At 38.2% G+C, this 27,621-nt stretch overlaps 1 protein-coding gene across 4 annotated transcripts in view; it reads left to right on the forward strand.

The window, feature by feature from the left end:
- Cdc16 (cell division cycle protein 16) overlaps positions 1–27,621 on the forward strand; it is a 300,876-nt gene that overhangs the window by 225,956 nt on the left and 47,299 nt on the right. For all 4 annotated transcript variants that reach the window (XM_067137914.2, XM_067137918.2, XM_067137916.2 and 1 more), the window contains exon 10: positions 12,303–12,462. In XM_067137914.2, the coding sequence (XP_066994015.2) occupies positions 12,303–12,462 (160 nt within the window). The remainder of the gene's footprint in view (positions 1–12,302; positions 12,463–27,621) is intronic.

A 27,621-nucleotide genomic window follows, 5' to 3' on the forward strand; every position in this document is an offset into this window, starting at 1 on the left:
CATCAGAGGCGTGAACCCAGCCATCCCAACAGAACTGGTAATCCAAGAACTACGGCGAACGGGCCTTCAGCTGAACAAAGCCACCAGGATCCACAGCACAGGCGGGCCAACCTTCATGATACACCTCCAACCCCAGCTTCCCGAAGAAACCCAACGTCTCATTCAGCAAGGGATACAACTCTTCAGGAAGCACCACCGGGTGGAACCTTCACGATCTCCCCCTCAACAACCCACCCGCTCCCAACCTAACCCAACCCCAAACCATACCTTCCCCACCCACCCACCTAACTCACATCAAAACTCCCAGCTCCTTCTACTCCTTCTATCCGCCTTAGCCAACATCACCTCCTTCTCTCAACAAATCGCCCCACTATTCCTCCCCAACAACCGCACCACCATTAGAAGATAAGCCTATATATGTAAACCAATTAATGATTGTAAACCAATGTAACAACCATGTAATGTATGTAACACTAAGAAATCAATAAAAAGCAAAAGGACGGACACTGCACCCTAGCCAAGAGGCCAAACACACCTACTCCACTAAATCCAAAGCTTCTTCCCTTTAACATCAAACCTCTCCAAATCCCCAAACCCCACCAAATCTCCTGGCCAGAGAGAAGGCGTAACCTTCTAGGTGGCCCGCCCCTTCCCCCTTGGTCCTTGGTCACCTGCATACACCCCAGCATCAGTGGGTAGGGTCTGACACATCCCACTCTGATGAGTCTAGTGTCAGACCTAAGACGAAATGCTGGTTAACAGAGCAAACGCCTGAAAAGCCATACATCCAATTTTTGATCCGATTTTGATATGCTCTATTGGTGGAAAAATATCTAATTCCCTTCATGGGAATTTAGTATTACCATATGATATAACTTACAGGCATTTCGAAGTATAACAAGTACGAAATCAGTGAAGTTCGAAGTTATATATTGGACATTCACAACCTGACGTGTGTACTTAATTAATTGCACACAATATTAAATTACCAACAGAAACTGTCGTGTACAGTAACTTTAACTACTCTAGAACTTATTTTCTAACATAGCACATCCTTGGACTGTCTCTTTTTATTTGTGTGCCATATTAGGACTTGACGTGTTACAGTGATAAACTTAGTGAAAGTTAAGAACGTTTTCTAAAATAATATAGTTCTATTAACATTAGAGAATTAGTGTTATCTGTCAGGATAACGATTCAAAGACTGTGGTTAGAGACGGTAATGAGAAATATTACGTGTTTGCACTGTGTTGGATGTTCTCAGTGACAGTTTAAAATAGGTTTTCTTTTTTTTTTTGCAACAAGGACTGTGATCACTCATTGGACGTCCTAAAATTAACATAGTATCTGTAAATACTACTTGCATGTTCCGTGTGTTAAGATCATTTCCACGAGCAACAGAAATCTTCAGAAAATTCTGCAAGATCCAACTACCTTCAACATCATTTCATCTATGACGTCAACGTGGTTTCTTCATGGAACTTCAAGTTTGAGTCATCATCCGCACCCGCGGAATGTTTCAGATTCTCATCAGTATTCGTAAGCCAAGTTTTTTAATAAGTGAGTAGTCACAAACTGACTTTCTTTTTTTTTTTTTTTTCCTTTCTTACCAATCGTGAACAGTGGTTTACCCAGTGCTGCGTGTGACGATACTTCGTAGTTTTCCACCATTACTCAAAATTCATCTTTTAATGATAAATCTATTTCCAAATCTATTTCACATAAGAAAGACTCTAGGAGTTTCAAGTGTTCTGTGTTTCAAGGCTCACAAACTGAGAAACTCTCAACAGAAGTTCAAATTCTTATTTTCAACTATAAGTGTGTTCATGTCATGTCATAATACTTAGAAAGACTTTAGGTGGAAAACTGACACTTTATATTTTCGCAAAAGACTATTGGATCTGTGAGATTTATTTATTTTCACAAATTGCATTCAAGAAGATTTATGTTAATCCTTTTGATTTTAACAAATTATTTACCTTCTATATCGACATTGCAGGGTGGTGAATTGATTAACATTATTAATAAATTGTTTGAAAAAGGGTATAACCATCTATTATTCGCCCTGCGAGTCTATCCTGCTCTGTACCAGCTCCAAAAACCTACTTCCCCTACCTGAGATCCTTCTCATGCCTTACGCCCCGAACTTTTACTGGTACAGTATGTATGTATATATGTATGTATAACAAGGAGAAGAGTGTTTGACTATAATATTTAGGTACTGGTGGGTAAGATTACTCCATTAATGATTACAGCTCAAGATTCATTTAAGCAATACTTCAAGTACACGTATGTTGATGTTTAAGACTATTATTATTATTTATCGTATGGTTTACAATCACATCACAATAAAAGTATTTTAAAATTATTTTCACGTCTGAACACATTAAGTCAAAATGTCAGATTGGTATCTCTAATATAATTTACACCGTTTTGAGTAGCCATCAGGAACTCGGCTGGATCTCCTGAGAAGGCTGATAGAGGGCATTCTTGGATAATATGCTGAACAGTTTGTCTTTCAGCACCACAACTACACTCGGGAGATGGAATTTTCTTCCATTTATAAAGGGAGTCTGCACATCTATCACAATTAGTTCTGATTCGGTTTAGAGTACACCAAATTTTTCTGTCGAGCTCAAAACCTGGTGGCTTAGATGTGATGCATGGCATAGCTTACTGTTCTGGTGTTGCAGAGGTCTTCCATAATTGCTTCCAGCTGTCAATCATGTTGAAATAACTTTCAGCAAGCTTCCTTGCAGTAATCAATGGAGGGTGGCGAGAGCGAAGTATCTTCCTGTTAATAACAGGGAGGTCAAGATGTACAGGAAGAGAAGAATTGTTGCACATATTATTGTACACCTTGATAAGTGCTTGTTCTCTTCTCACGGATGGAGGTAGTATGTGACTTAATGATGGCAGCCAGTATGTTGGAGTACATCTGATCGTCCCTGATATTAAACGCGTGGTTTGGTTGAGCTGAGTATCAACAAGCTTAACATGAGCGCTTTTTATCCAGATTGGAGCACAATATTCAGCCACGGGATAAACTAGTCCAAAGGCAGAAGTCCGAAGTGTAGAAGCTGTTGACCCCCACGTAGTGCCGCACAGTTTCTGCAGGATATTATTTCTGGTTCTGAGTTTGGCGGCAGTTCTGCTAAGATGTTCTTTGAAACTTAGAGTCCTATCTAGAATGACTCCTAGAAATTTTGGATACTTGGTATGTGAGAGTAATCTGCCATCAAAGTAAACTTTCAGTTCTCTATTCGCTTGTTTATTGTTGAGATGGAACGAAGCAACTACTGTCTTTGCTGCGCTTGGCTGTAACCTCCAGTCACGAAAGTATCGTCCCATAGTAGATAGGTCTCTGGTTAAAATACCCTTGGTAACTTCGAAGTCTATATGGCTAACAGCAAGGGCCCAGTCATCTGCGTACCCAGACTTCCTAGATGTAGTCTCTGGCATATCTGCTATATATAAACAGAACAAAAGGGGAGCCAGCACAGAACCTTGTTGGAGACCATTATTAAGACTCCTCAGTGAGCTCATACTATTGCCAATTTGAACCAGGAAGTTTCTGTTACTGAGCATGTTGTTAATAAGGTTTCCAATGTGCAGGCATGGAATGATTCGTAGAAGTTTGAGAATCAATCCTTGTCTCCACACAGTATCATATGCTGCTGTTAGATCAACGAAGGCAATTGAAGTTTTCTGGTGCTTCTGAAAATTAGCCTCTATGAATGTTGTCATAGAAAGGACCTGGTCTGTACAGCTTCGGTGCGGGCGGAAGCCAGCTTGTTCAACAGGTAAGTTTTTGAAAATGATATGGCAAATACGGTTATAAATAATTATTTCCAGAAGTTTATAGATCATGCTAAGCAGAGCAATGGGTCTATAGCTTTGAGGTTCGTTGTTAGGTTTGCCAGGTTTAAGAATAGCAATGATTTTTGCCCTCTTTAATTTATGGGGTATATTGCCTGATAGAAAAATGTCTGTGAAAAATTTAGCTAACCATATTCTTACATTTTTACCACAGTTGAGAAGGAACTCTGGATGAATACCATCGAAACCTAGAGCCTTTCCTGCTTTCATATCTTTCAGTGCTATTGTAACTTCTTCTGGAGTGAATGGAGTGGAATATTCAGAATTTGAGGTGCATATTTTCTTGAGCTCTCTTAATTCCTTCTTAACTTTGATCGAGTGTTGTTTATTTTGAGGAGCTCTTGAAGTGTTGACTATGTTGGACGCAATTTGATTTGGTGTAACAGCTCTGTTAGTACGGTGTGATGGTTTGCCTCCACCAAGCTTCCTAAGGAGAGACCAGGCCTTTCTACTTGATTTTGGGAAGTCCATGGATTCAACAGTCTCCGTCCATTTAGCACATCTTGCAGCATCAAGTTGACATAGCAGTTCATCAGCTACTTCTTGGTCGTTACTTACACAGAATTCCTCATAAAGTTTCTCACATTTCTCAGTCCAGCCAGGGACATATTCCCTACGGTAGCCTCTTGGGACACATTTCTTTGCTGTACTTATGATAGCACCAACAAATCGCTTGTAGTTGGACCTTATGGGAGGAATCCAACCAACGCATTTATCAAGATTTTCCGAGAACAGAGTCCAGTTAGCTTTCTTGAAGTTCCATCTAGGGTGTGGAAAGGGCCTTATTATTGGGATACTATGGCCCATTTCCAGAAGAACTGGTCGATGTTGGCTGTGTGGAAATTATGCCATAACCTGTCTCGACATCGGCAAGGGTTGGAGATTATTATCGGACGAGACAAAACACAGGTCGGGATTATGGTCTGTCTTCCAGGCTGCGGTTCTGTGAAACTGAATAAGAAAACAATGGGAGCTTGGTTTTTAACATCATTTTTTGTGGAAGTACTACGAACAACATCCTATCAAACAGGCAAGGTTAGGGGCTGCCTTGACCTCCTCGAATATCTAGTCCCAGTTAATCATGAATTCTATCAAAACTTGATATTCACTGATCAACCTTTACATGATGAACAACAACTCATAAATGCAATAGATTGTGATCAGGAATATGAGCTACAGGTTTTGTTTCAAGGAAACTTGTAGATTAATCATTCAAATAGGTTTTTGCAAGCTTACATGATTATATATATTGCAGACCGGCCAACAATTTTGTATTTCATGCTAATATTGTGGTATTACGGTTAAGGACATATTTATTACAGAAAATCAATATTATATTTTTAATTTACACATATAAAAATGACCAAAAAATTTTAATTTAAATGTAGTTCCAGGTGATGTGACATCACTATACGCATAGAGCACATGTGTATTCCCATCATGCCTTGGTCTGGTTATCAGGTTGGTCTTTGTTCTTGTCTTTTGCAGCTTCGCAATATGGCTCCGTATTCTTTCCTTCAGTCAGTGATCACCCACGTTTCTTGGCCCAGGCTTCTTATTCCAATTATTTTGTGGTTAAGTTTTTTTTTTGTGCTGCAGAAATGAAGTGTGCCTATGTTTTCAATAACAAGGCAGGAAATAGAAATACTGTACTCCAAAAGTATCATGATAGATATACAAAAGAATGACCCTGTTTAATATCTTCGAAAATGAGTTCTATCCACGTGTTTTGTAGCGTGATTTTTTTTTTTTTTTTTTTTTTTTTTTTTTTTTTTTTTTTTTTTTTTTTTTTTTTTTTTTTTTGTGGTCTTTCTGTGGTCCATGGTGGTAGAGATGATTGTGGAAGGCACTTTTATAATCTGCGAAACATGAATCACATGGGGGAAAAAGACAAATCATAAACCAATAAAAAAAATTCTTTGTCGGTGCAGTAGTAGGGAAATGTGCAAATGCAGAGTTGCTTCTTACATTGTTTCCTGTAGAACAGGGCCATCCAGCTATTGCGCTCCGAGAGCGCGCCCGCGCTCGGGGAGCACTGGGCAGTCAGACGAGCGCTCCTTCCCCTACCACTCCTACAGTGTGGCAGCGAGGAGACCTGAGACGGACGATGTTCGGACCGCGCTGAATAGATACGTACGTACAGTCGTGCGTCCGACGGCTTTTGTGGGTTTGTTGACATCATATTAATAGCGCTGTTTTGCCATAACACATATACCGCATATACAAATCGAAAGGTACTCCGATGTATGGAATATGCAGGAAACGAAATCAAGTGTTAAGTAAAGAATACAGTAATGCGATTTATTCAAAACTGAAATTATGAACATATCTGAGAGGAAAATTAAACAAAATTTTACCAATATTTTACCAATATTCTTAAACAATTACGTGAGTTTCCATCGCTCATCGTTGCACGATGTTTACTTTTGGTAAGCTTAAGAACCGAAAAGAAACGCTCACAAATGTACGTTGAGCCGAACATTGATAGAACTTTTCATGCATGTTTATATAAGAGGGGGTATTCTTCTTGCGGAAAATAGCTGTAAAATTCTTCCAAACTTCGTGACATTAGAAAGCGGTCTTTAAGACGAACATTGCACTGCAGTTCAAGCAACTCTAACTGAAATAGCTGTGGAGCACTGTCTGCACTAAGTGAAAATGTTCGAACAAATACATCTAACACCGCTTGGAGTTCTGATAATTCTGAAAATCTCTTTTCAAACTCTTCTTGTAATTGGCGAATTGCCTGCAAGTACTCATCAAGGTCGACACCTTATTTCACTGTTTCAAGCAATGGAAAATGCCCTGTGTTCCTTGCACGCAACTGGTTTTCCCACAAAATCAATTTTCTTTTGAACGCTTGAATTTCTTCCACCAAATCGCAGATATTGTGCTTTCCGCCCTGAAGCGAAGAAATTTTTTTTTTTTTTTTTTTGCTATTGGCTTTACGTGGCACCGACGCAGATATGTCTTATGGCGACGATGAGGCAGGAAAGGGATAGGACTGGGAAGGAAGCGGCCATGGCCTTAATTAAGGTACAGCCCCAGCCTGGTGTGAAAATGGGAAACTACGGAAAACCATCTTCAGGGCTGCCGACAGAGGGGTTCGAATCTTCTATCTCCCGAATACTGGATACTGGCCGCACTTAAGCGACTGCAGCTATCGAGCTCGGTAAGCGAAGTGTTCAAGTATTCAGACGGGCAGTAAAGTCACTTAAAAAGGCCAAGTCCGCCATCAACTTAGGGTCACGCAAAAGAATTTCGGGCCGCCCTTTTATGTCATGAAAGGTATCTCTTGTATTCTGCAAGCAAAAAAACTCGATGAAGCACCTTCGCCCTGCTCAGCCATCTTACTTCTGCATGGTACGGGATATCCGGATACTCCACTTCGATGTCATCCAAGAACTCTTTGAATTTCTTTTTTTTTTTCAATTTGCTTTACGTCGCACCAACACAGGTAGGTCTTATGGCGACGATGGGACAAGAAAGGCCCAGGAATGGGAAAGAAGCGGCCGTGCCCTTAATTAAGGTACTGATTAAGGTACAGCCCCAGCATTTGTCTGGTGTGAAAATGGGAAACCACGGAAAACCATCTTTAGGGTTGCCAACAGTGGGGTTCACCCGATTGCGAGCTCACAGCTGCGCGCCCCTAACTGAACGGCCAACTCGCCCGGTGCTCTTTGAAGTGACGGTGCGTGAGTCCATGGGATCGACGAAAATTTACCACTCCCACAACTGTTCCGATTACGTCTTTAAGTTTGGCGACTTTTGTACAGATTCCCTCCTGGTGTATCAAGCACTAGATCGCCGCCATTAGGGTAGTACCGCCCTGTCATTTTTAATTTTACATAGCTGAGGGACCCCGTGCGTAGACTACGTAATGCAGGAGCTCCATCCGTCGTTACACTCGTGAACCGCTCCCATTTTCCCATTGACTCAAAACGCCCCCCACTGCTTTGAAAATATCGAAACCGGTAGTGGTGTCTTTGATAGCTACCAAGTAGGAAATCCTCGGTGACCCGAATATCGTCATCTACCCCTCGAATGAAAATAACGTGCTGAGCTGTGTCCGCAATGTCGGTTGATTCATCGAGGGTGATGGAAACGTATACAAAATTTGCTGCATTCTCCATTAATTGCTGTTCCATATCAACGGCCATGTTGTCTATTCTGTGAGCCACAGTGTGAGGAGAAAGAAAGATTTTGTGAAATTTCTCAACTAGCTTCATAGGACAAATACATGCCGCCGCGTCCATTAGGTACTCCTTGATTACATTCTCTTCCGCGAAGGGTTTCCCAGCTTTGGCAATTTGCGACGAACATTTGTAGCTTGTTCGTAAAGTGGGTCCACCAACCTCACTCTCCTCAATCTCCTGTCAGACAAAAATACGGCAAGTCACAACTTTAGTGTTCTTCAGATAATTCAATCATTTATTCATTCCCGTTTGTAAACAAGTATTTAAAAATTAAAACTATAATACTTACAGAACAGTGCTGCTTGAAATTTTCTTTCATTTCTTCCAACTTCGATTGGCGACTGGCGTCTGTCAAATCACCGTAATCATCCCTGTGGTTGGCACTGTAATGCCGTTACAAATTGTGTTTTTTAACACATAAAATCTCAGTGGCACACTAAAAAATCGGCTGCTCCCTTCGGCCCGGCGGGCAGACCGCTCGCTCAGCTAGCCAAGCTCCTCCCACCACTACCGAAACTACCTCCCCCCCCCAAAGCGCTCGGAGCACTGGCTTGGAGCGCGGCCAGAGCGCTAGCGCTCGGGGAGCGCTGTTTGGATGGCCCTGCTGTAGAACATAATGTTCCATTTGCAGTTTCTGACCATCCAGGAAATTTATTCATTGCATTGTTTCCAGATTCAAAAACCGGATAAAATGATGGTTTCGGAAGAACAAAAACTTCTGCAATAGTAAATTTTATGGCTAGTAACTCAAAGGAAGACATAGCTTGATATTTGCAAAGTGTGCCATTTTCCTTAGCTGGTGATGCTAGTAATGGCGCCAGTGATGCCCAGCTTTATCGTTTGGTTGTTTTGTTTTATAATCTATAACAGAGTAACTTTACTTTTGTTGTTATTAGAGAATGCTGTTAATACAGGTCCAGGTATTTTTGCTTGTTAACAATGATTTTTCTTCTCTAAATATTCCTTGGGAAATATTCATCTTTTTTTTTTAAACATCGCACTAACACATCAAAGGTTTCAGCAATGGAAGGATACGAGAAAGCTAGGATTGGGTAGATAGCAGCCTTGGCCTTAATTAAGGCACAGCCCCAGCATTTGCCTGGAGTGAAATTGGAAAACGATCTTCAGGGCTGCCGACGGTTGAATTATAACTGTGACCGTTCATGGACGCGTATGGTTCGAAATAATAATCTTTTTAATAGGCCTCAGCTAGAATTCAGTGGTTTGCACAAGACTCCACTCGAGGGCATGGCCCTTCGATGAGAAAGCGGTCACAAACTCTCAATAGTTAATCAAAAACTGACGATTCTACATCTTATCTCATTACTCTAGGTTCTTATATACCATGCAAGAAATAACTGCAATAAAAATTTGGAAGGGCATTAAATTTAATAACCAATTCTAATTAAATATAACTATAATAATCTGAATAAGCAACACCTTGGAAGATACTCACGTAAATCCTGTCATATTCTGTTAAATCAAAGTCTTTCTTGAAAGAATTATTCAACACTGAAATCAAATGTTACAATAACTCACTACACTCTCCGAAACTTCATCAACAAAATTATTAATCACTTGAAAGGAAATCAGTTAATTGAATCTTTCACTTCCTCTTAATTGTTTGTTCATTCAACTATAATTCACTTTCATCTGTAGCTTGTCTTCCCTGCTCCATCTGTCTCCTCCAATAAATATCTATTTACTGTAGCTAATAATAACTTTAATTCCCTAATGGTCTTTCAACATAAATATAGAAAAATCTCTAATGAACAGCCATAATGTAATTATTCCACAACTGAATGATCACATGCCCTCATTCATCTGGATGCTCCGCATCGCCGCACGTGAAAATCAACCACTAACTACTGACATGTTAAATAATCCATGCCAGAAGATCTGCTCTGCGCCAGCTCCTCTCCATGATACTGAAAATAATGCTAATGCACAAATAGCTACCTCAAGCAATACTACAAATATCAATTCATAATCACAGGTGATATCGACCACAAATAATTCTATCTACCGTTCAAGTGTAATAATTGTCGAAGATCCTACCTATATATCCGCTCGTCTGTTCCACTATTTATGTCATGCCAAAACTCAAACCATGACAATTCATATGCTCTCAGCGTAATCTCTTCGAAATGCTTACAATTTCAGCAATAAATACATCACTTGCTTATCCGACACTTAACATACGCGGCGAACATATCACTCAATAAACCATCCTATCACATTGACTGTCTCGAAGAATATATCTACCATCGTAATAAATAATCCAACAAATCTCATTCACAAACATATCGCACTAAATCACAACTTCAGACGATCCTACACTTGCTTTACACCATCATAATATGCACCGCATCAAATCATTACCTAAATAAACAAGCAAAAGTAATCAAAGAGCCTAATTTATACATACGAAACATCACTTAATTCCTACTGAATAAACACATAACAACACTCTGCGAGCTATTCATATAAAGGACCACAACACCAATTATCACACACATATATATCCGAAAACTTGCCTGCAGCGCTCGAGATTATCTTACAATTAAATTCCATGATTATTCCATCAGTGCAGGAGCAACGAATGAACGTGATTGCGCCTAACTCTATTAGTTACAGACGGCAAGCTAAATTCTATCACATGAGCGGTCAAACAACACATCACTAAATTAATAACAACTGACCCATTAGGTTATCCAAGTAATTCCTTTAAAATCACCTGTGTGATGTTAACATCTATTCCTACAATAAGCAACTACAAATAGAGCAAGGACAGACAATGTACGGGTACTCATCGTTTGAAGATCCAGTCGTTCATCCCATCATGTAAGCAGTGGTATCCTGGTCATCTGTTCTTGTTATCTCGAGCATTTCAGTAGAGCTCGGGTCCATCAGGGACCCTGCCAATTTAAGCGTACATCTCCACTTTGTTATTGTCTTGGTTCATAATTATGGACAATCTTACTGGTTCCAACCCTGAAACTTGCATAAGATTTGTTAAACAGAGTTTATACATATCTTATAATTCAACTTTCATTAGTTAACACTTCCCTGCATATGTCAATGCTATATAACCAATTATTGATCTTATTAATGCTATATGGCCTTCAAATTCAACAGATTTTCTTAGTTTTTAAACGTGTATCAGAGCTATCCTCAATATTGGCTTGCTAACGGCTTTCTTCATACATGTATTGACAGAAAAAACAAAATTCCATTTCCATTATCTTACAATAATAAAAGATTTGCTTTTCATAATCCATAGAACCTCCATATTATAATTTCCATCACACCTCATTTTGACATTTGAGGAACTTGTCACCGCAGTCGCTCTTTTTATTTGCAGAACTTCACAAAGGAAAACAGCCTACAATTATTCGCTCTTCTAACACATGTAATATGTCACATCGTACGCCTTCTAAATGGTTGACCGTGCATGATTCCAAGTTATACCATGGCCCTCTATGACACTTTCCGGACTAAATACAATGTCTGACCTTTCCTCTTCCCAGCTGTTGATGTTATTTCATACTAATCTGTGTTTACGTCTGAATTATACCTCCATTCAATCTTCTATATACCACAGGGTTCTGAGCTTGATCTTCCCACTTCTTACATGAGATTCACAATAAATTTGCGAGTTGTCTCGGCTTTCGTACATGATGGAACGCATAAATCAGCCGCATACCGGTGATTCACATTACTTCTGTGCTGTTCGCTTAAATCTGCTTATCTTATGACTTTCAATGAATCCTTGATACACGACCTCAACATCATTGAAAGGTCATATAACCCACTATCTCCCAAATGCAAGCTCTCAGCTGCATGACCCTAACCACATGACTAACTTGCTCAGTTTTATAGCTGTTGCTTCTGACAATGCCAACACAATGATTACAAGTGACTATTTTCATTTTGACCATATTGAAATTCAATATATTAAAAAAGTTAACAATTTATTGAAAACCACCTATTCAATACTTTTAAAGTCTTTAAGACTATAATACAATCATTATGTTGAAGTTTCCACCTCCCTCTTCCTATCCTCTTCTCTACAATTTCCCTTCCTTCCATTCCCTTTCCTTAAATATGCATCATAATACATTATTTTATGACTAAGGCTTTTTATCCTAATTTACTGTAATGTTAAAGCACTTTCAGAAACAATTGAATAATTATGGATTAACAGTATATATATTTCTGTTTTAGTTATCATGCTGCAGAACGGCATTTTCAGGAAGCCTTGACTCGTGTTCGTTCAATCAATGAGCTTGCATTGGCTGAAAAATGGGAGGCATTACTGAATAACCTTGGACATACATGCCGAAAACTGCGGAAGTATTCTGAGGCTCTGGAGTACCATCAGCAAGTAAGTAGAGGGAGAGAGAGTTTGTGTTCTTTTGTGGTGTTGTAAACTAGACGTACTAAGAAACTGTTGTGATTGGTAGTGGTGCTTGTTGTTTTAAGAGGAAGTATAACTCAGCAACCATCTCCTTTTCACATTAATTAAAGGAGAAATTGGAGGAGTTCCTTTACTTTAAAAAATTAATGCATCTTCTTTTTTACATATACAGTGAAACGTTGTTAGTGCATTCCTCATCAACACGTTTTCCTGGTTAACATGTCGTGAATACAAAGTCCCGATTCTCATCGTATTAAATCTATATAAAAATACTTCACTTATTGCATCACAAATTTTCGCTATTACTGCTTAGTACAATACCATTTGTCCTAGCCCTGAAAATATTGTCATCCGTTGTGAAAGGAACATGATTTCCAACTCAGGGAAGAAGGCCCTCGCCACAGTTGCGTGATAACGAGAAAAGACCGTGAATTCCTGAACTTCAAGGATAACTTGCACCTTCGGGGAGCAAGCCGTTAGCCTCAGGAATGTTTAGTTTGCTTGTCAGTTAGCAGCAAGATTGCTGAATAACACAGTGATCCTGTTTGTGCTTGTATTCACATTCCATTCAGAAATGTATTTTGTGATAAGTGGTACAGTGAAGGGTAGCGAATATTTGTTGCCTGATAGCCTACATCTGGATTAGAAGCATAATCGGGTGAAATTGAGTACCGTGGTGCATATTTGTTTTGTGGCTGCCTTGTTATGGATTCGTAAAACATTGTGAAATTCCTTGCTAATAAAGACAAAATTAAAATCAGTGAGAAAGTGAACTGGCACCCACTCTTTAAGCTGTTGAAACTCGCACCTTCAAGTTTCAACTCGATCATTGCGAGTTGGTCAAATCAAAGTTTTTGTCACGTTCAAAATGGCAGCTAAAGTCGCAGTCGCACATGGTCGAGTGTAACCTCCAAAACAAAGTCTAAGAGTGTGACCAGAAAATAATGCTTAATAACCCACTGGTCCAAAATAAAAGGCTTCTACTACCATTTGTTTTAGAAAGAGTGTGATCTGCAATAATCCTTGATATTTTCATGGGCCTGCGTGCCAATGTTTTCATATTTGTAGTCTGGTGTTTTACACACCTTTCAGTGCACTGTTGTTATTTTATAATCCCCAATGGGAAAGGTTTTCACATTTGTTCTCTCATGTTTTACACACCTTTTAATATTCTCTCTTTAACTTTCCTGGCACTTCCCTTTCTTTTGCTGATATCTTCATAAAGTGCCACGAAAGTTGTGAAACTGAAAGACTCCCTAGGTATTGCAAACCTAATACCAATTGGGCTGGAAGAGTACAAGAATTGACCAAGAGGAGTTGGATAGGAAAGATGAAAGTGAGGAGCTTGGCATAAGTAAGTGGAAGAAGTACCAGACTTGGCTGGGATCATGTAGTTGTCAACCCTATCTTTCAAGTTGAGAGACCCTGGGGTCCCGTTTTTCATTCACCTTTTACAACAGGCAGAAGGTACCGTAGATGTATTGTACCACCTGCACCCACAATGGGTCAATTGTGAATTATTTTATTTAAGTATTAACAAATACATTGCAATTAGGAGATATCCCAGTAGCAAGACCTGCTTACATTGGTGTTCTAACAATATTAAAACAAATCACTTAATAACAAGGAAGGAAGAAGTACTGCATACAGTTATGTAAAATCAATGTAATACAAGGAATTATTTCAAAACATGAAATTCCATACTGAAAGAAAAAATTAAAAAAAGGAAATACACTAAAACAAGGTAAAAGTTGTCTGTCTTGCATATCAGAGTTGTTTAAGATTAGCTTGATTACATTTTGTGAACCTCAAAACATTTTCTTGTGAAATTTTATAAGGTTGTAGTTTGTTCTGTCAGCATTTACATTTTGCTTGTCCACCAAGAACTTCTTTGCTAATTGCTCTGTTATGAATTGCAAATAAACCGTCTGCCTCAAAAGAGATCATATACCATCATATCCCTTTGCACTATATGCTTCTGTCCTTTACAGACACCCTTATTTCAAAGCCCATCAGTTTGTTCCAAAAATACAGTTTTATTGTCCTCACCAACAGTACATACTGTGTCATAAATAGGGCCTGGATTTTTAGGTTTTAAACTATTTTATTCCTTGCTAGCTAACTGCATTATTTTAACTTATCCATTTCATTACCATTGGAGTAAATTTCTCTAATCTTATAAAACCTAAAAATGGCTAAATAAGACGTTGAAACGTAAAAACAAACTAAATGGGCTATTCAAGACAATATTATGTTATTTTGAAACAGAAGTACTAAATATTAATGAAAATGATTGATTTTAAAAAACTAAAAATTATTCACGACGTTTTGAAACTACTTCATGGTTTGGAACTGGAAGTGGTTTGTAAGTATAACTTGTGCGAGCGAAACAATGTGATACGACACTATTCCACCAGGATACAGCACAAATCTGGAGGCAGCCCACTGGCATTCACTGACCTGTATCTAGCAGGTACAAGCCCGCCCAACTTGCCAGCTTCAGTGCATCTCTCATTGTGTACGGTCGACTACTGCCAGCTACTGCGCTGTTCACTGTTTAGCTCTATACACATTATTGTGTAACAGACGAAAATTTATTTTCCCTATAAATCAATTATTGAAGGCAGTTTAAGAAGCTTACGCATCTCAGAAGTAGCAATGCCTAAAGGCAAGTCATATCGAAATTGGTTGATTCGCCAGTGGATCGGTAATGATCCGGGCTTTACTACAGATGGCAAAATTATATTTTGTCAAGTCTGCCAAAAGCAGTTAAGGAATTATTTAACATACCTCCAATAGAAAAATCCTCATTACTGTAATGAAAAGTAAGTTTTATAGAAAATTATAATTAGAAATTAACATAAATATTATGGTTGAAAGCTCATAAGACGAATACTGCAATGCAAATCTCGGATGAGTAATAGTACTAGAGAATCCACATAAAATGAAAAGTTGAGCAAACAGTACATATCTTGTGTCTACAATAAACTATAATTATTTTATTTATGCATTTTTCCAGGTGGCATGTGACCAAAAATCACATTTTGCCAGCACAAGGAATATACAGGACATATCAGCAACATTACTATCAAGAAAAGGAGCAATTTTCCATTGCACCAGTCACTGATTTCCAGTTTTCTTGGCTCTTCAACAGTGGATAATTTTAATATCCATTTATGTTAAGTGCTGGTTTCGGCAAACGTGCCGTGGAATGCACTACATAATCCTGTGTTGAAGAAATTTCTTGAGGACATCAGTTGCCGTAAGATACCAGACGAATCCACGTAGAGAAAAAGTTACTTGGAAAAACTGCACGAGAAAGCTATTGAAGATATAAGATGTGATATAGGTGATCATTACATGTGGCTTTCGGTGGACAAGACCACAGATAGTTGTGGTTGTTATATCGCAAATGTTGTGGTAGGTAAATTAGGTGCCACAGAGCCTGGTAAACCTCATATTATACCATAGCACCATAGCTTGCACCGTCTGAGATGCTCTCGCATTCTTTGGCCAAGAGAAAAGCAGGATGACAAGTTTTTACTTCTTTTGAGCAACAGTGCGGCATATATGATCAAAGCTGGTGAAGTATTGAAGAGTTTCTACCCTAACATGCTGCATGTAACTTGCATAGCCCATTGCTTACACAGATTGGCTCAAGAGTTTAGAAATAATTTTCCAGGAGTAAACATTATTGTTTCTTCTGTGAAGAAGGTGTTTCTTAAAGCTCCTAGCCACATTCTCAGATTCATGGAAATGTTGCCTCAAACTCCTCTTCCTCCCGAACCCATCATCACTTGGGGGACATGGCTCAATGCAGCCATATACTATGCCAATCACTTTGAAGACATTACAAATGTTATAAATTCTCCTGATGTCGATGAGGCACTCTGCATAGCGAAGGCTAAAACAGCTCTCACGAACAAGAAGGATGTTTCACTTACCTTCAATAGGGCACACTTTGCTGATCTTCGTGCAGCTATTGAGCGTGTTGAGTCAGCAGCATTGCCATTAAAAGATGCAATAGAAGTTCTGGACTCCATTTCGAAGAAGGAAAAACTAGGACCAGTGGGTACAGCCTGCCCACTCAAGCTCACTAAAATCCTACAGCGGAACCCTGGATTTTCAACAATGAAGAATGTGTCTGCAATATTTCAGGGAGAAGAAGTTACTGACGAGGTACCATGGGGACAGAGAGCTATTGCTTCAATGAAGTTTGCTTCAATGACTTCTTGTTGTGTGGAGCGAACATTTTCCTGCTATAAGAATATTTTGAGAAATAACAGAAAAGGTTTTACTCTGCAAAATCTGGAAATGTATTTAGTTGTACAATGTAACAGCTAGTGAAAACTGTGTTCTGTGCTTCTGAAAATGTTTGTTTCTTGATGCATTGGAAGTGACAAAACTTTAACCTACATGAACCCTTTATTTTATTTGCGTATAATTATTCTTTGTTATTTTTAATTTCAGTTGGTATGATGTGTTTGAAATGCTTTCACTAAGCCATTCTGTCCCATATTTAAAATATAAAATATAAAATAACTTGTCCTGACTGACTGACTGACTGACTGACTGATTCATCATCGCCGAGCCAAAACTACTGGACATAAAGAAATGAAATTTTGAGGATACATTTATATTACAATGTAGGTGCTCGCTAAGGGCGGATTTTTTGATATTCCATTGCTTAGGGGGTGAAAAGGGGGGTTAATTTTTAAAATGAGTGTATCTATATCTCAGAACTTTAAAAGTTTACAGATGTAAAAATTGGTATTTAGAATTTCCTTTAAAAAATAAAGAAACACCTTTTTTTTCTTCTTTCGGAAAATCCATATAGGAGGGGTGAAAAAGGGGTTGAATGCCTTTAATGAGGATTCTTATGTTTCAGAAACTGAAGATATTACAGACCTGAAAATTGGTGTTTGGGATCTCCTTTAAAAATAAAGAAATATGTATTTTTTTTCTTTTGGAAAATCCAAATAATGAGGGGGGAAAGGCAGAGGGTGAATTTTTAAAATGAGTGTATCTATATCTCAAAACTTTAAAAGTGTACTGATGTAAAAATTGGTATTTAGAATCGCCTTTAAAAAATTAAGAAACACGTTTTTGTTTTCGGAAAATCCGAATAGGAGGGATGAAAAAAGGTGAAAAAGTGGTTGAATGCCTTTAATGAGGATACTTATATCTCAGAAACTGAAGATGTTATAGACGTGAAAATTGGTATTTGGGATCTCCTTTAAAAATAAAGAAACACGTAATTTTTGTTTTTGGAAAATACAAATAGTTGGGGGGTGAAAGGGGGGGGGGATTTAAAGAGTGTATCTATATCTCAAAACTTTTAAGTTTTCAGATGTAAAAATTGATATTTAGAATCTCCTTTAAAAATAAAGAAACACGTATTTTTTGTTCTCTGAAAATCCCAATAGGAGGGGTGAAAAAGGAAGAAAAATGGTTTGAATGCCTTTAATGAGGATACTTATGTCTCAGAAACTGAGATATTGCAGACCTGAAAATTGGTATCTGGGATCTCCTTACAAATAAAGAAACACGTATTTTTTTGTTTTTGGAAAATCCAATTAATGGGGTTAAACAGGAGTGACAAATTGCAGTGAATTTTTAGAAATACATTATCTACAGTCACAGGGGTCTCTTCCCGCATTGCGCTCACTTGTTTCTCTCCCTGTCCACCTTCTGCATGACGTGTGGTATGAAACAGCGGTCGCCCGTCCTGCTGACACGTATTACCACTACAGTCTAAAATGGTCATAACTTCTGAACCATTCATGCAAATAATGTCCTGACAAGGTTATTGTAATCCTTATAAAATACTGGAGGAGGTCAAACAATTTAGTTTGATGAGGAACTCGAAGATAATATCGAAATATTTATTTAATTTTAAGGAGTTACATTTTTTACCGCGGACTGTAGCATAAAATCGCTTCTAGAGGGCAGCCGGTTTGAAATAGGTATGTGCCATCGTGGACTTTTTTGTAGAGGATTCTATGCTCTACATTTCGTGCGCTTACACTTGGGGTCTATCGTTGATGGTTCACGCAGCGTAAGCCAAGAAAGCAAGTGACCGACCGACATTTTTATCTCTTTCTACGTATTTACTGTATATCGAATCACGGATATATAGTAATTTTATAGTGGTTCACTGCGTGAACAGTGTTCGTGTTGTCAGTATCTGAAGTAGAACCACTGTACTGATTAAAATGCAGTCAACATATTATGGAAACGTGTGTGGCGCTATAATTGTCGGCACGTAAAAGAACTCCCGTGGGACAAAATTATGGCACCTCGAGTCTCAGAAAACCATAAATGTTAGTGAGATGTAACACAAATAACATTATTATTATTTCGTATATTATAAAGACAATAACGACAACAACCATCATAGCCAGTTAGTTTGCTACTGTGATGGCATAACAATACTTCCTCGTCAGCAATGCTTGGTTATTGAAACACTTTGTAATAAACTCTTGAATATCTCCATTATTACAGCTCGTATGGTAAAAAGGTGTCAGATATAAATGACTGAATGAAAATCATATTTTCTATAATTATTGTTATGTACTAATAGCCGGGCTGAGTAACAACTCAAATGGTAGATCGCTGGCCTTCTTAGCCCAACTTGGCAGGTTCGATCCTGTCTCAGTCCGGTGGTGAAGGTGCTCAAAAACATAGTTAGTGGGACGTAAAATCCAATAACATTAATATTATTATGTGCTAATAACTTATATTTCTGAATATATTTCGAAGCTCGTGAAATAATACAGTATCCGTGATCCGATATACAGTAAATACGAAGAAAGAGACAAAAATGTCGTGCGAGAAGAGACCTGTTACTGGATCTCGGTTATTTCAAAAGGGGGCCTCACATATCCCGTCATGAGTGTTTAAAAAAATATAGCCCAGTTCGAAATTTCATTTGGTGTGTTTCACGGTAAGACTGTATCCAGATGCAAAAAAGTGAAAACTCTTACTTCTATTATTAAGTCAAAATTTCCAGTATTCCATGACAAAATAATTTGTCTCTACGTAAGGACCAGGACATTTATTAGGATATGGCATTTTAATTATTATTATTGAAAAATGCGCACATGCCGTGCAGAATACCATTACATTACATTTACATTACATACACATTACTTTCCTTTGCTATAAGCTACGATGGATTTCTGTCTATTCCTGCATTTTACAATATGGTATCTATCACAGAATTCCAAGCACAACTCACACACACATTTGTCATTTGGTTCGTGAAATAATTTGTTGCAGCACACCTTGTGGTGGAAACCATGGATCGCCAATCTCGTCGTCACGTGTCGCATATCATGATTGGCTTCCATCCAGGTCCTGTCTTGCATAGCAGATGTTGCATAGAAGTCCTCTGGTATGTTGTTTTTCTTCTCATGCAGATCTTGTATAAGCTGTTTGAAGCTGGTACTAGCTGGAAGTATGAGCTCGCATCTCAAATCCTCTATTAGGAAGGTCTCCCTGGTAAGCTCATACACTAGCCTCTATCTTGCATTCTGCGGGACTCCTAAAATTCTCTTCAGGTATCTAGCCTTTACATGGCATTTTAATGCAAAGAGTAAGGAGCTAGCACTGAGAAAATATGCCAATAAGAAGGCTAAGCTTTGGGCTGGTTCATCAAGTAATTAAGTCTCCTGACACGTACGTTTTAATAATTTAATATAATTCCATAATGATGTCGATATGATGCATATTTTCCTATGCCATTTAATCTAAATATTTACATCAGGAAATAAATTAATTATTTTGAGTTGCATGGCAATATTCTATTTCTTATCGTATTATATGTCGTGTATTTGATAGTTGATGTTCTACCTGTTCAGCATGTGACGAAATTTAACGCATTTTCACGTTTTTAAATCTATTGGAAGTGCCGTTACTTATCGAATCGGACTAAACCAGACTATTATTTGATGAAAGATTGAGAAGATGCTTCACAGGCACGAGAATTCACAGGCTTGCTGTACTGCGACTGTGTTCCTTACTCGCTATCGATCATACTGCGTGACGTCAGAGCGCTCCAGCCAATGGAAGCTTCAACCGCCGGAGTAGCCTACTTTATATTCTAGTTACCTTGATCTACAGTATATCTCAGAAATGTAAAATATTACAGACGTAAACATTAGTATTTGGAATCTGCTGTAAAAAGTAAAGGAACGAAGGTGATTTGTTTTTGGAAAATCCACTAAAAGGGAACTAAAAAGGGGGTGAAATTTTCAAATGAGAATTTCTACAGTGTATCTCAAGAACTTAACATGTTACAAGAGTGAAAAATTGTATTTTTTATCTCTATTAAAAATAAAGAAACGTTTATTTTTTGTTCTCGGTGAAACAACTTGGGCGGGCTGGGGGGGTGGGGGTAAAAGTGACTGAAAACGGGGTTGAATTATTTTAATCAGGTTACTGATATCTCAAAAACTGAAGATGTTAAACGTGAAATTTGGTATTTGGAATCTGCTTTAAAAGTAAAGAAACACGTATTCTCGGAAAATCTAATGAATGGGGGGGGGAGGGGGGGTGAAAGAATTGAAAAATTAATTGAATTGTATGAGGATACTTACATCTAATAAAAACTAAAGTTGTTACAAACGTGAAAATTGGTATTTGGATGTCCTTTAAAAACAAAGAAAAACACGTTGATGGGAGGAAATCCTCTTGGGGGGTGGGAGTGAAAAGGAGTTCAGTTACTTTTATGAGGACTCATACCTCAAAAACTGAAGATGATAGAGTTGTGATAATTGCTATTTAGAAGATTCTTTACTTTTAAAGAAACAAGTATTTTTGCCGGAAAATTCACTTGGGGGGGGGGGGGGGGAGATTGTGGAAAGGAGTGAAAAAAGTGAATTATTTTCATGGGGATACATCTCAAAACTGAAGGTAACTGACATTAACATTGGTATTTGGAATCTCCTTTAAACATAAAGAAACACGCCTCCTTTGGGCGGGGGGGGGGGGGGGGATCCACTTAAGGGCGGCGGGGTGGAAAAGAGTTGAGACCAATTGATTTTACTGTTCATAATGTACTTATTAGGAGCCTTCGTGGCTCAGGTGGCAGCACATCGGCCTCTTACCGTTGGGTTCCATGGTTCAAATATCTTTCCTAGGTTCGTTTCCAAGAGCCACCTTTTCCTTTGGAGAACGTTATTAGATTATAGTAGGTTCTCCTGGCATATAAATAAAAATTTAAACACATTTGAAATAAACGATAGAAGTGATATTGTTGGTGAAATTGTTCACCTCTATAATAAGGTCAATAATGCACGGAAGTATATCATTCGAATCGCCAGACATCCCATGTACTTGCCTGCGCCAGACAATGGTGCTGGTCACATAGTCAGCAATGCCAATGGCAGCAGATGTAATTTACCGCCAAGTAGCTGTCTTGCATTTTGCTGTGGAATCCTGAACATCAATAATAATAATAATAATAATAATAATAATAACAATGTTCTGGACTGTCGTCAAAATGTGCGGAGCGCATTGGAAACGGATCCTGGCCGGGTAATGACTATGAATACAGTCCGGCCGTGGGTTCAGTACGGCCAAGGCACCCAAGACGATTCCACGCCGGATCTCCTCAAGGATTTGATCCATATTAAAATGCTTATAGGAAAAGATTTAGGGACCCAACTGACTGGGTGGAATACCTGGACCTATCCCGGGAAGTACGAAATTGATTGTTGGAAAGAAAGATTGAAAAATGGGAGGAACTTTGCCGTAATCTCACAGAAAACGAGTCAGATCATGAATTTTGGCGGATTCTCTCAGAAAACGAGTCAGATCGCGAATTTCGGAGAATTATATATAAAACGTTAAGCATTCAATTATAAAATTCAGTATCATACCATAGCGAAGCACGGGTATCTTGCTAGTTTTGAAATAAGTGGTATAGTTTTGTATTAGAGAGGCGTGAAGGTTACAATAAAGTACAAAAACGTTTGAATGAATAGTATAACTTTAGTAATGATTGAAATAATTATGAAAAACTATTTCAGGAGGATAAAAAACTTTAAAAAATTATTTTGAGCTATTAAAAATTAAAAGTGGTTTTTAAGAACCTAAAAATCCGGGCCCTAGTCATAAAATTATGATGGATGTTCACTAAAATATCGGTACTTGAAGAGTGCAATTTGGATTAGGTTTTTTAATCCATTGTCCGAAGTAGGAAATGTACAATTGTGTAAAAGTGCAGGAATTGGTCCCTTTGCCAAAGTTGCTCATTAAATGAAAATATCGCTGGGCTGATTGGCTCAGACGGTTAAGGCACTGGTCTTCAGACCCCAGCTTGGCAGGTTTGATCCTGGCTCGGTCCGGTGGTAGGTGAAGGTGCTCAAATACGTCAGCCTCGTGACGGTAGATTTACTGGCATGTAAAAGAACTCCTGCAGGACTAAATCTCGGCACCTCGGCGTCTCCAGAAACTCAAAAAGTAGTTAGTGGGACGTAAAGCCAATAACATTATTATTATTATTATTATTATTATTATTATTATTATTATTATTATTATTATTATTATTATTATTATTATTATTATTATTATTAAGTGAAAATATCAGTATATCTGTGATGACCTGTGTAATGTTTTTGAACAGTTGAAAGAAGATATTATGCCGCAGTTTGTACCAATTCCGTACGTGTTTTGGAAATCAGCTTCTTACGGAACTCGTTCCTTTCAGAAAGAAGTTCTCTCACTGTGAAGAGCATGATCATCCTTGTTTGATGCTTAGGAGTAAATAATAGAAGAATGTAACTTCTGCTATGCAAATGTGGGCACAACACATGCTCCAGGAATATTTTCAAATTGTTTTTGGCCATGGCATTATGAAGCTCAGAATAGATTTTGTGTGTCATTGAATTGATATTACAGAGAGACCCAACAATGTTCTAATACCTCATTACTCAACATTTCCTCATTTGTTTACAAAGCCTATCAAAATTGTGGTCACAAAGTGAAAACACCTTTCAAGAACTGAAGTCTTTTCTGCTTATGCTCACCGATACTGTTCTACCCACCTTCTAAACAAATAAATAAATAAATAAAACCGGGAAAATGAAGAATCCCAAAAATCACACAGATATAATAGAAATCCCACCAAGGAAAATGTTTAGCAGAACAGATGACAAAAGTAATGCACACAAGGCAAGCCAGAAAATTTCTCAGTTTTATACAAGAGGGATTATCAGAGCAAGCAAGATACAGGAAAATAATTTTTCATAAATCACACAAGAAAACAAAAATGAAAAACAGGATTGAGATCACTTACCACTAATCCAGAACACAACTTCCAAATAAAAGATTCAACCACGAGCTTTAAAATCCCAGTAAATAACCCGGAGGACCTGGATCACGTGGTTTTCTGGACTTACAATAAACAATTTATCAAGAATTTTTTTTTTTTTAATCTTTGAAGTGTGACAAATGTAAACATAATATATTACATTAATTATCATTAAAGACTGTTATGCCTTTCAGCGTTCAGTCTGCAAGCCTATGTGAATATACTAAACGTCGCCACAATCCTCTATTTGCAACTAGTGCTGTGGCCTCATTTAGTTCTATACCTCTTATCTGTAACTCGTTAGAAACTGAGTCTAACCATCGTCGTCTTGGTCTCCCTCTACTTCTCTTACCCTCCATAACAGACTCATTTTTCTCCTAGGCAACCTATCCTCCTCCATTCGCCTCACATGACCCCACCACCGAAGCCAGTTTATGCGTACAGCTTCATCCATCGAATTCATTCCTAAATTAGCCTTTATCTCCTCATTCCGATTACCCTTCTGCAATTGTTCCCACCTGTTTGTACCAGCAATCATTCTCGCTACTTTCATGTCAGTTACTTTTAACTTATGAATAAGATATCCTTAGTCCACTCAGCTTTCGCTCCCGTAAAGCAAAGTTGGTCTGAAAACAGACCGATGTAAAGATAGTTTCGTCTGGGAGCTGACTTCCTTCTTAGAACATAATATAAACGCGTAATTTTAAGTTACCATTTTTCTTGTTAATAAATAATAATGAAGAAAATCTCAATTGACGTACAATAAATTAAAGTGGAATCTGTTTTTCTTTGTATATGATTGTCTTGGGATAAATCTTGAAAAAAGAATTTGTTTAAATTCAGTACTTCTGTACAGTTTACGAACTTCACCGTGTAGATCTGTATTGATACAGTTAAAACTAAGAAACAATGCTAGGTTTTGGTCCATCCAATCAATACACATCACTTTACAAGTGAACTATGTAATTAAAAACATATTAAAAATATTTAGGGACATGTTTTGTCTCTATTTGAGACTTCATCAGCCATAAAATCATGTGGTAGATTACAAAACTAAAATCAGAAACTGGAAAAAAATGTAAATGTAGTAATGTAGTTTTAAGTACTTCTGGTAAATTAAACCAATAGAGATAGGATTATTGAACAAAATCAGGAAATAATTGCAATAAATTGAATTAAAATATAGTTTAAAATTATTCAAATCTTAATTGAATTAATTTTTGGTAAAAGGTTAATATTTTCTTGCCCAGAGTTTGTGTATTAAATTTAGTAAGAAAATTTTAAAGAAAGGACACTATATAGAACATAGAAATGCAATTAAATTAAGAGAGATAATAAAACTGTGATGATAACAGAAAACTCCCATATGCCCTTTCAATAGTAAAACAATCCACTCCACGAACCTACTACGCTGGCGTAGGAGGGGGAGAGGTGATACTGCCACGTGGCATGTACCAGGTGGTGGATAGGGGAGTCCTAACCGGCTTGCCGCCGGACTTGAGCAAATTAAAATAGCCCTCACAGACCAAACACACAACCCCCTGTGAGTGGGGGACGCAGACGAAGAATACACCCATGGTATCCTCTGCCTGTCGTAAAAGGTGACAAAAGGGGGCGACCGAGGGATGATTGAATTAAAACCATGAGACTACTCTTAATTAGTACCACCACGCGGGGAACGCCATGGGTCACCTTTATTTGCGAGTAGTACCATTATGTTAGGTACACGATAGGTTTGTAATTAGTAGCAACAGAGTGTGAATTAGAATGGAATTTACAGTACCCGTGATTAGTACGACTACATGCAGAACACCACAGGCTTACATTGCCATTATGTGAGAAATACCAAGGGTCTCGGAGTAGCCTGTGATTAGTACCACTATGTGAGGAACACCACGGTATAGTACGAGTCCCTGTGATTAGTACACCTATGTGAGGAACACCATAGGTCTGCGTTACACGCATGTATTACATTACCCGTGAGTAATACCATAACGTGTGCAATACCGCGAGTCTACGCTACTTTTTTATTAGTACCGTAACTTGACAAATACCATGGTTCTACTTTACTAGAGATAACTACCATTATGAGGGGCCGATGATCTGGATTTTGGACCCCTTTGGACAACAAGCATCATTGATTCAGGATTGTGCTTTAGAACCAGTCCCTTGGTCGGTAATACTATTGTTTTACAATAGTTTCTGGGAATGTGAGGCATTTTGGGTCGGTTCCACTGATTGTTTTAAATTCATATTCACCCGTTCATTCTTCGTCATCACGTTTTGAATTCTCATCTGTGGATGTTTTTGGACTTTTAAATTGTCATTACATTCCGTCTCATTTCGTACCATTAGGGGCCGATGACCTAGATGTTAGGCCCCTTTAAACAACAAGCATCATCGTCATCATCAAACAATTCACTACTTTCCAAGTCCCACAAAACAATCTCTTTAGATTAAAAAGGAATGAGAATGAATAAGGTAAGGGGTTTTTCAACTATGTATCTCAACACACTACTACATAATCCCTTTTTAAAACACCTTTAAACAACAGTGAGCAGAAATTAATTCACAGGACATACATCCACCGACATCCAGCCATCATGATATTATTCTTTAATTATTCTTTAATTTTTAATTTTTCCATATTTTGCCTTCTCAAATTTAGGGTGCGGGTCTTATTTGGTGGCGGGTGGTATTCAGGATTACATGGTATAAGCAATTCTGATTAAATGTTTTTAATGTCTTGCCATATCATACAGTTTGCTTGGTTTTTGTAGTGTCCATCATACTATAGAGTGTGCTCAGAATAGTTCCCAGAATAGTCTGAAAGGATAGGATAGTTTGCTGGACCGCCTACTCGAAACATCTTCATAGGTACCACTGATACCTTTATAGATATGCTTCTCTTCAGATTGGCACATATGTAAACATTCCTCTGATAACCTCTGTCTTTCAGATGGTCCCACAGCTAGAAATCAGAGGGATTCAGACTGGGTGATAGGTGCGGCCAACCATTTGGAAACAATTAGCTAAGGATTTGATTGCCGCCAGATGCATTACGGAGAAACTCTGAATCTGATGAGTGGCCATTAAGCCACACCACACATTCACACATTCACTATGCAGAGGAACTTCATGGACATAAATTGGAGGGGAAGATCCCACACTTGGTAATCCTGTGTGCTAACTGCTCCCATAAGAGAAAAATTTGCTTCGTCACTCCATACGATGATCCAAGGCCAGGTCTGTTCAACTTCATCCCTTAGGAAGCGGAAATTCATCATGTTCATGTGCGTCCTGTGATGTCAGTCATTGTGCAATATGGATATTGTATGGATACCACTTCATCATGTTTCAAAGTAGTGATGGGATAATCAAATACTTTTAATAATCGAATAACCTCCATCTGATTATTTAAGTAAATCAATAAATCAAATAAAATTATAAAATGAGTTTCAGATATCATTCAGTTGATTTGCAAAGAATAATCAGATATGTAATGAATAAAGTTTTCGGTTTTTAAGTGTGTCGGATGGGTAATCGATAATACCAATATAAATGGTCCGTTATTGGACATAAATTTTTCAGCTAACTCATTCCTGGTTGCCAGCGTTTCGCCCACCGTGTGCTAGGTTGGGCACATCAGTTGGTATCTAGCACACCTACCAAGACGCTTGGCTGGTGCATACCATGGAGGCCACTGCGTAGACTACTTGGAGCCACCGGCAGTGCCAATGCACTACGAGACACTTTGTCTCATTACCAAAAATTGATGCCTGCTTGGCCATTAGATGTTATAGATGTTG

The sequence above is a fragment of the Anabrus simplex genome, chromosome 1 (genome assembly GCF_040414725.1).
Source record: "Anabrus simplex isolate iqAnaSimp1 chromosome 1, ASM4041472v1, whole genome shotgun sequence".
NCBI lineage: Eukaryota > Metazoa > Arthropoda > Insecta > Orthoptera > Tettigoniidae > Anabrus > Anabrus simplex.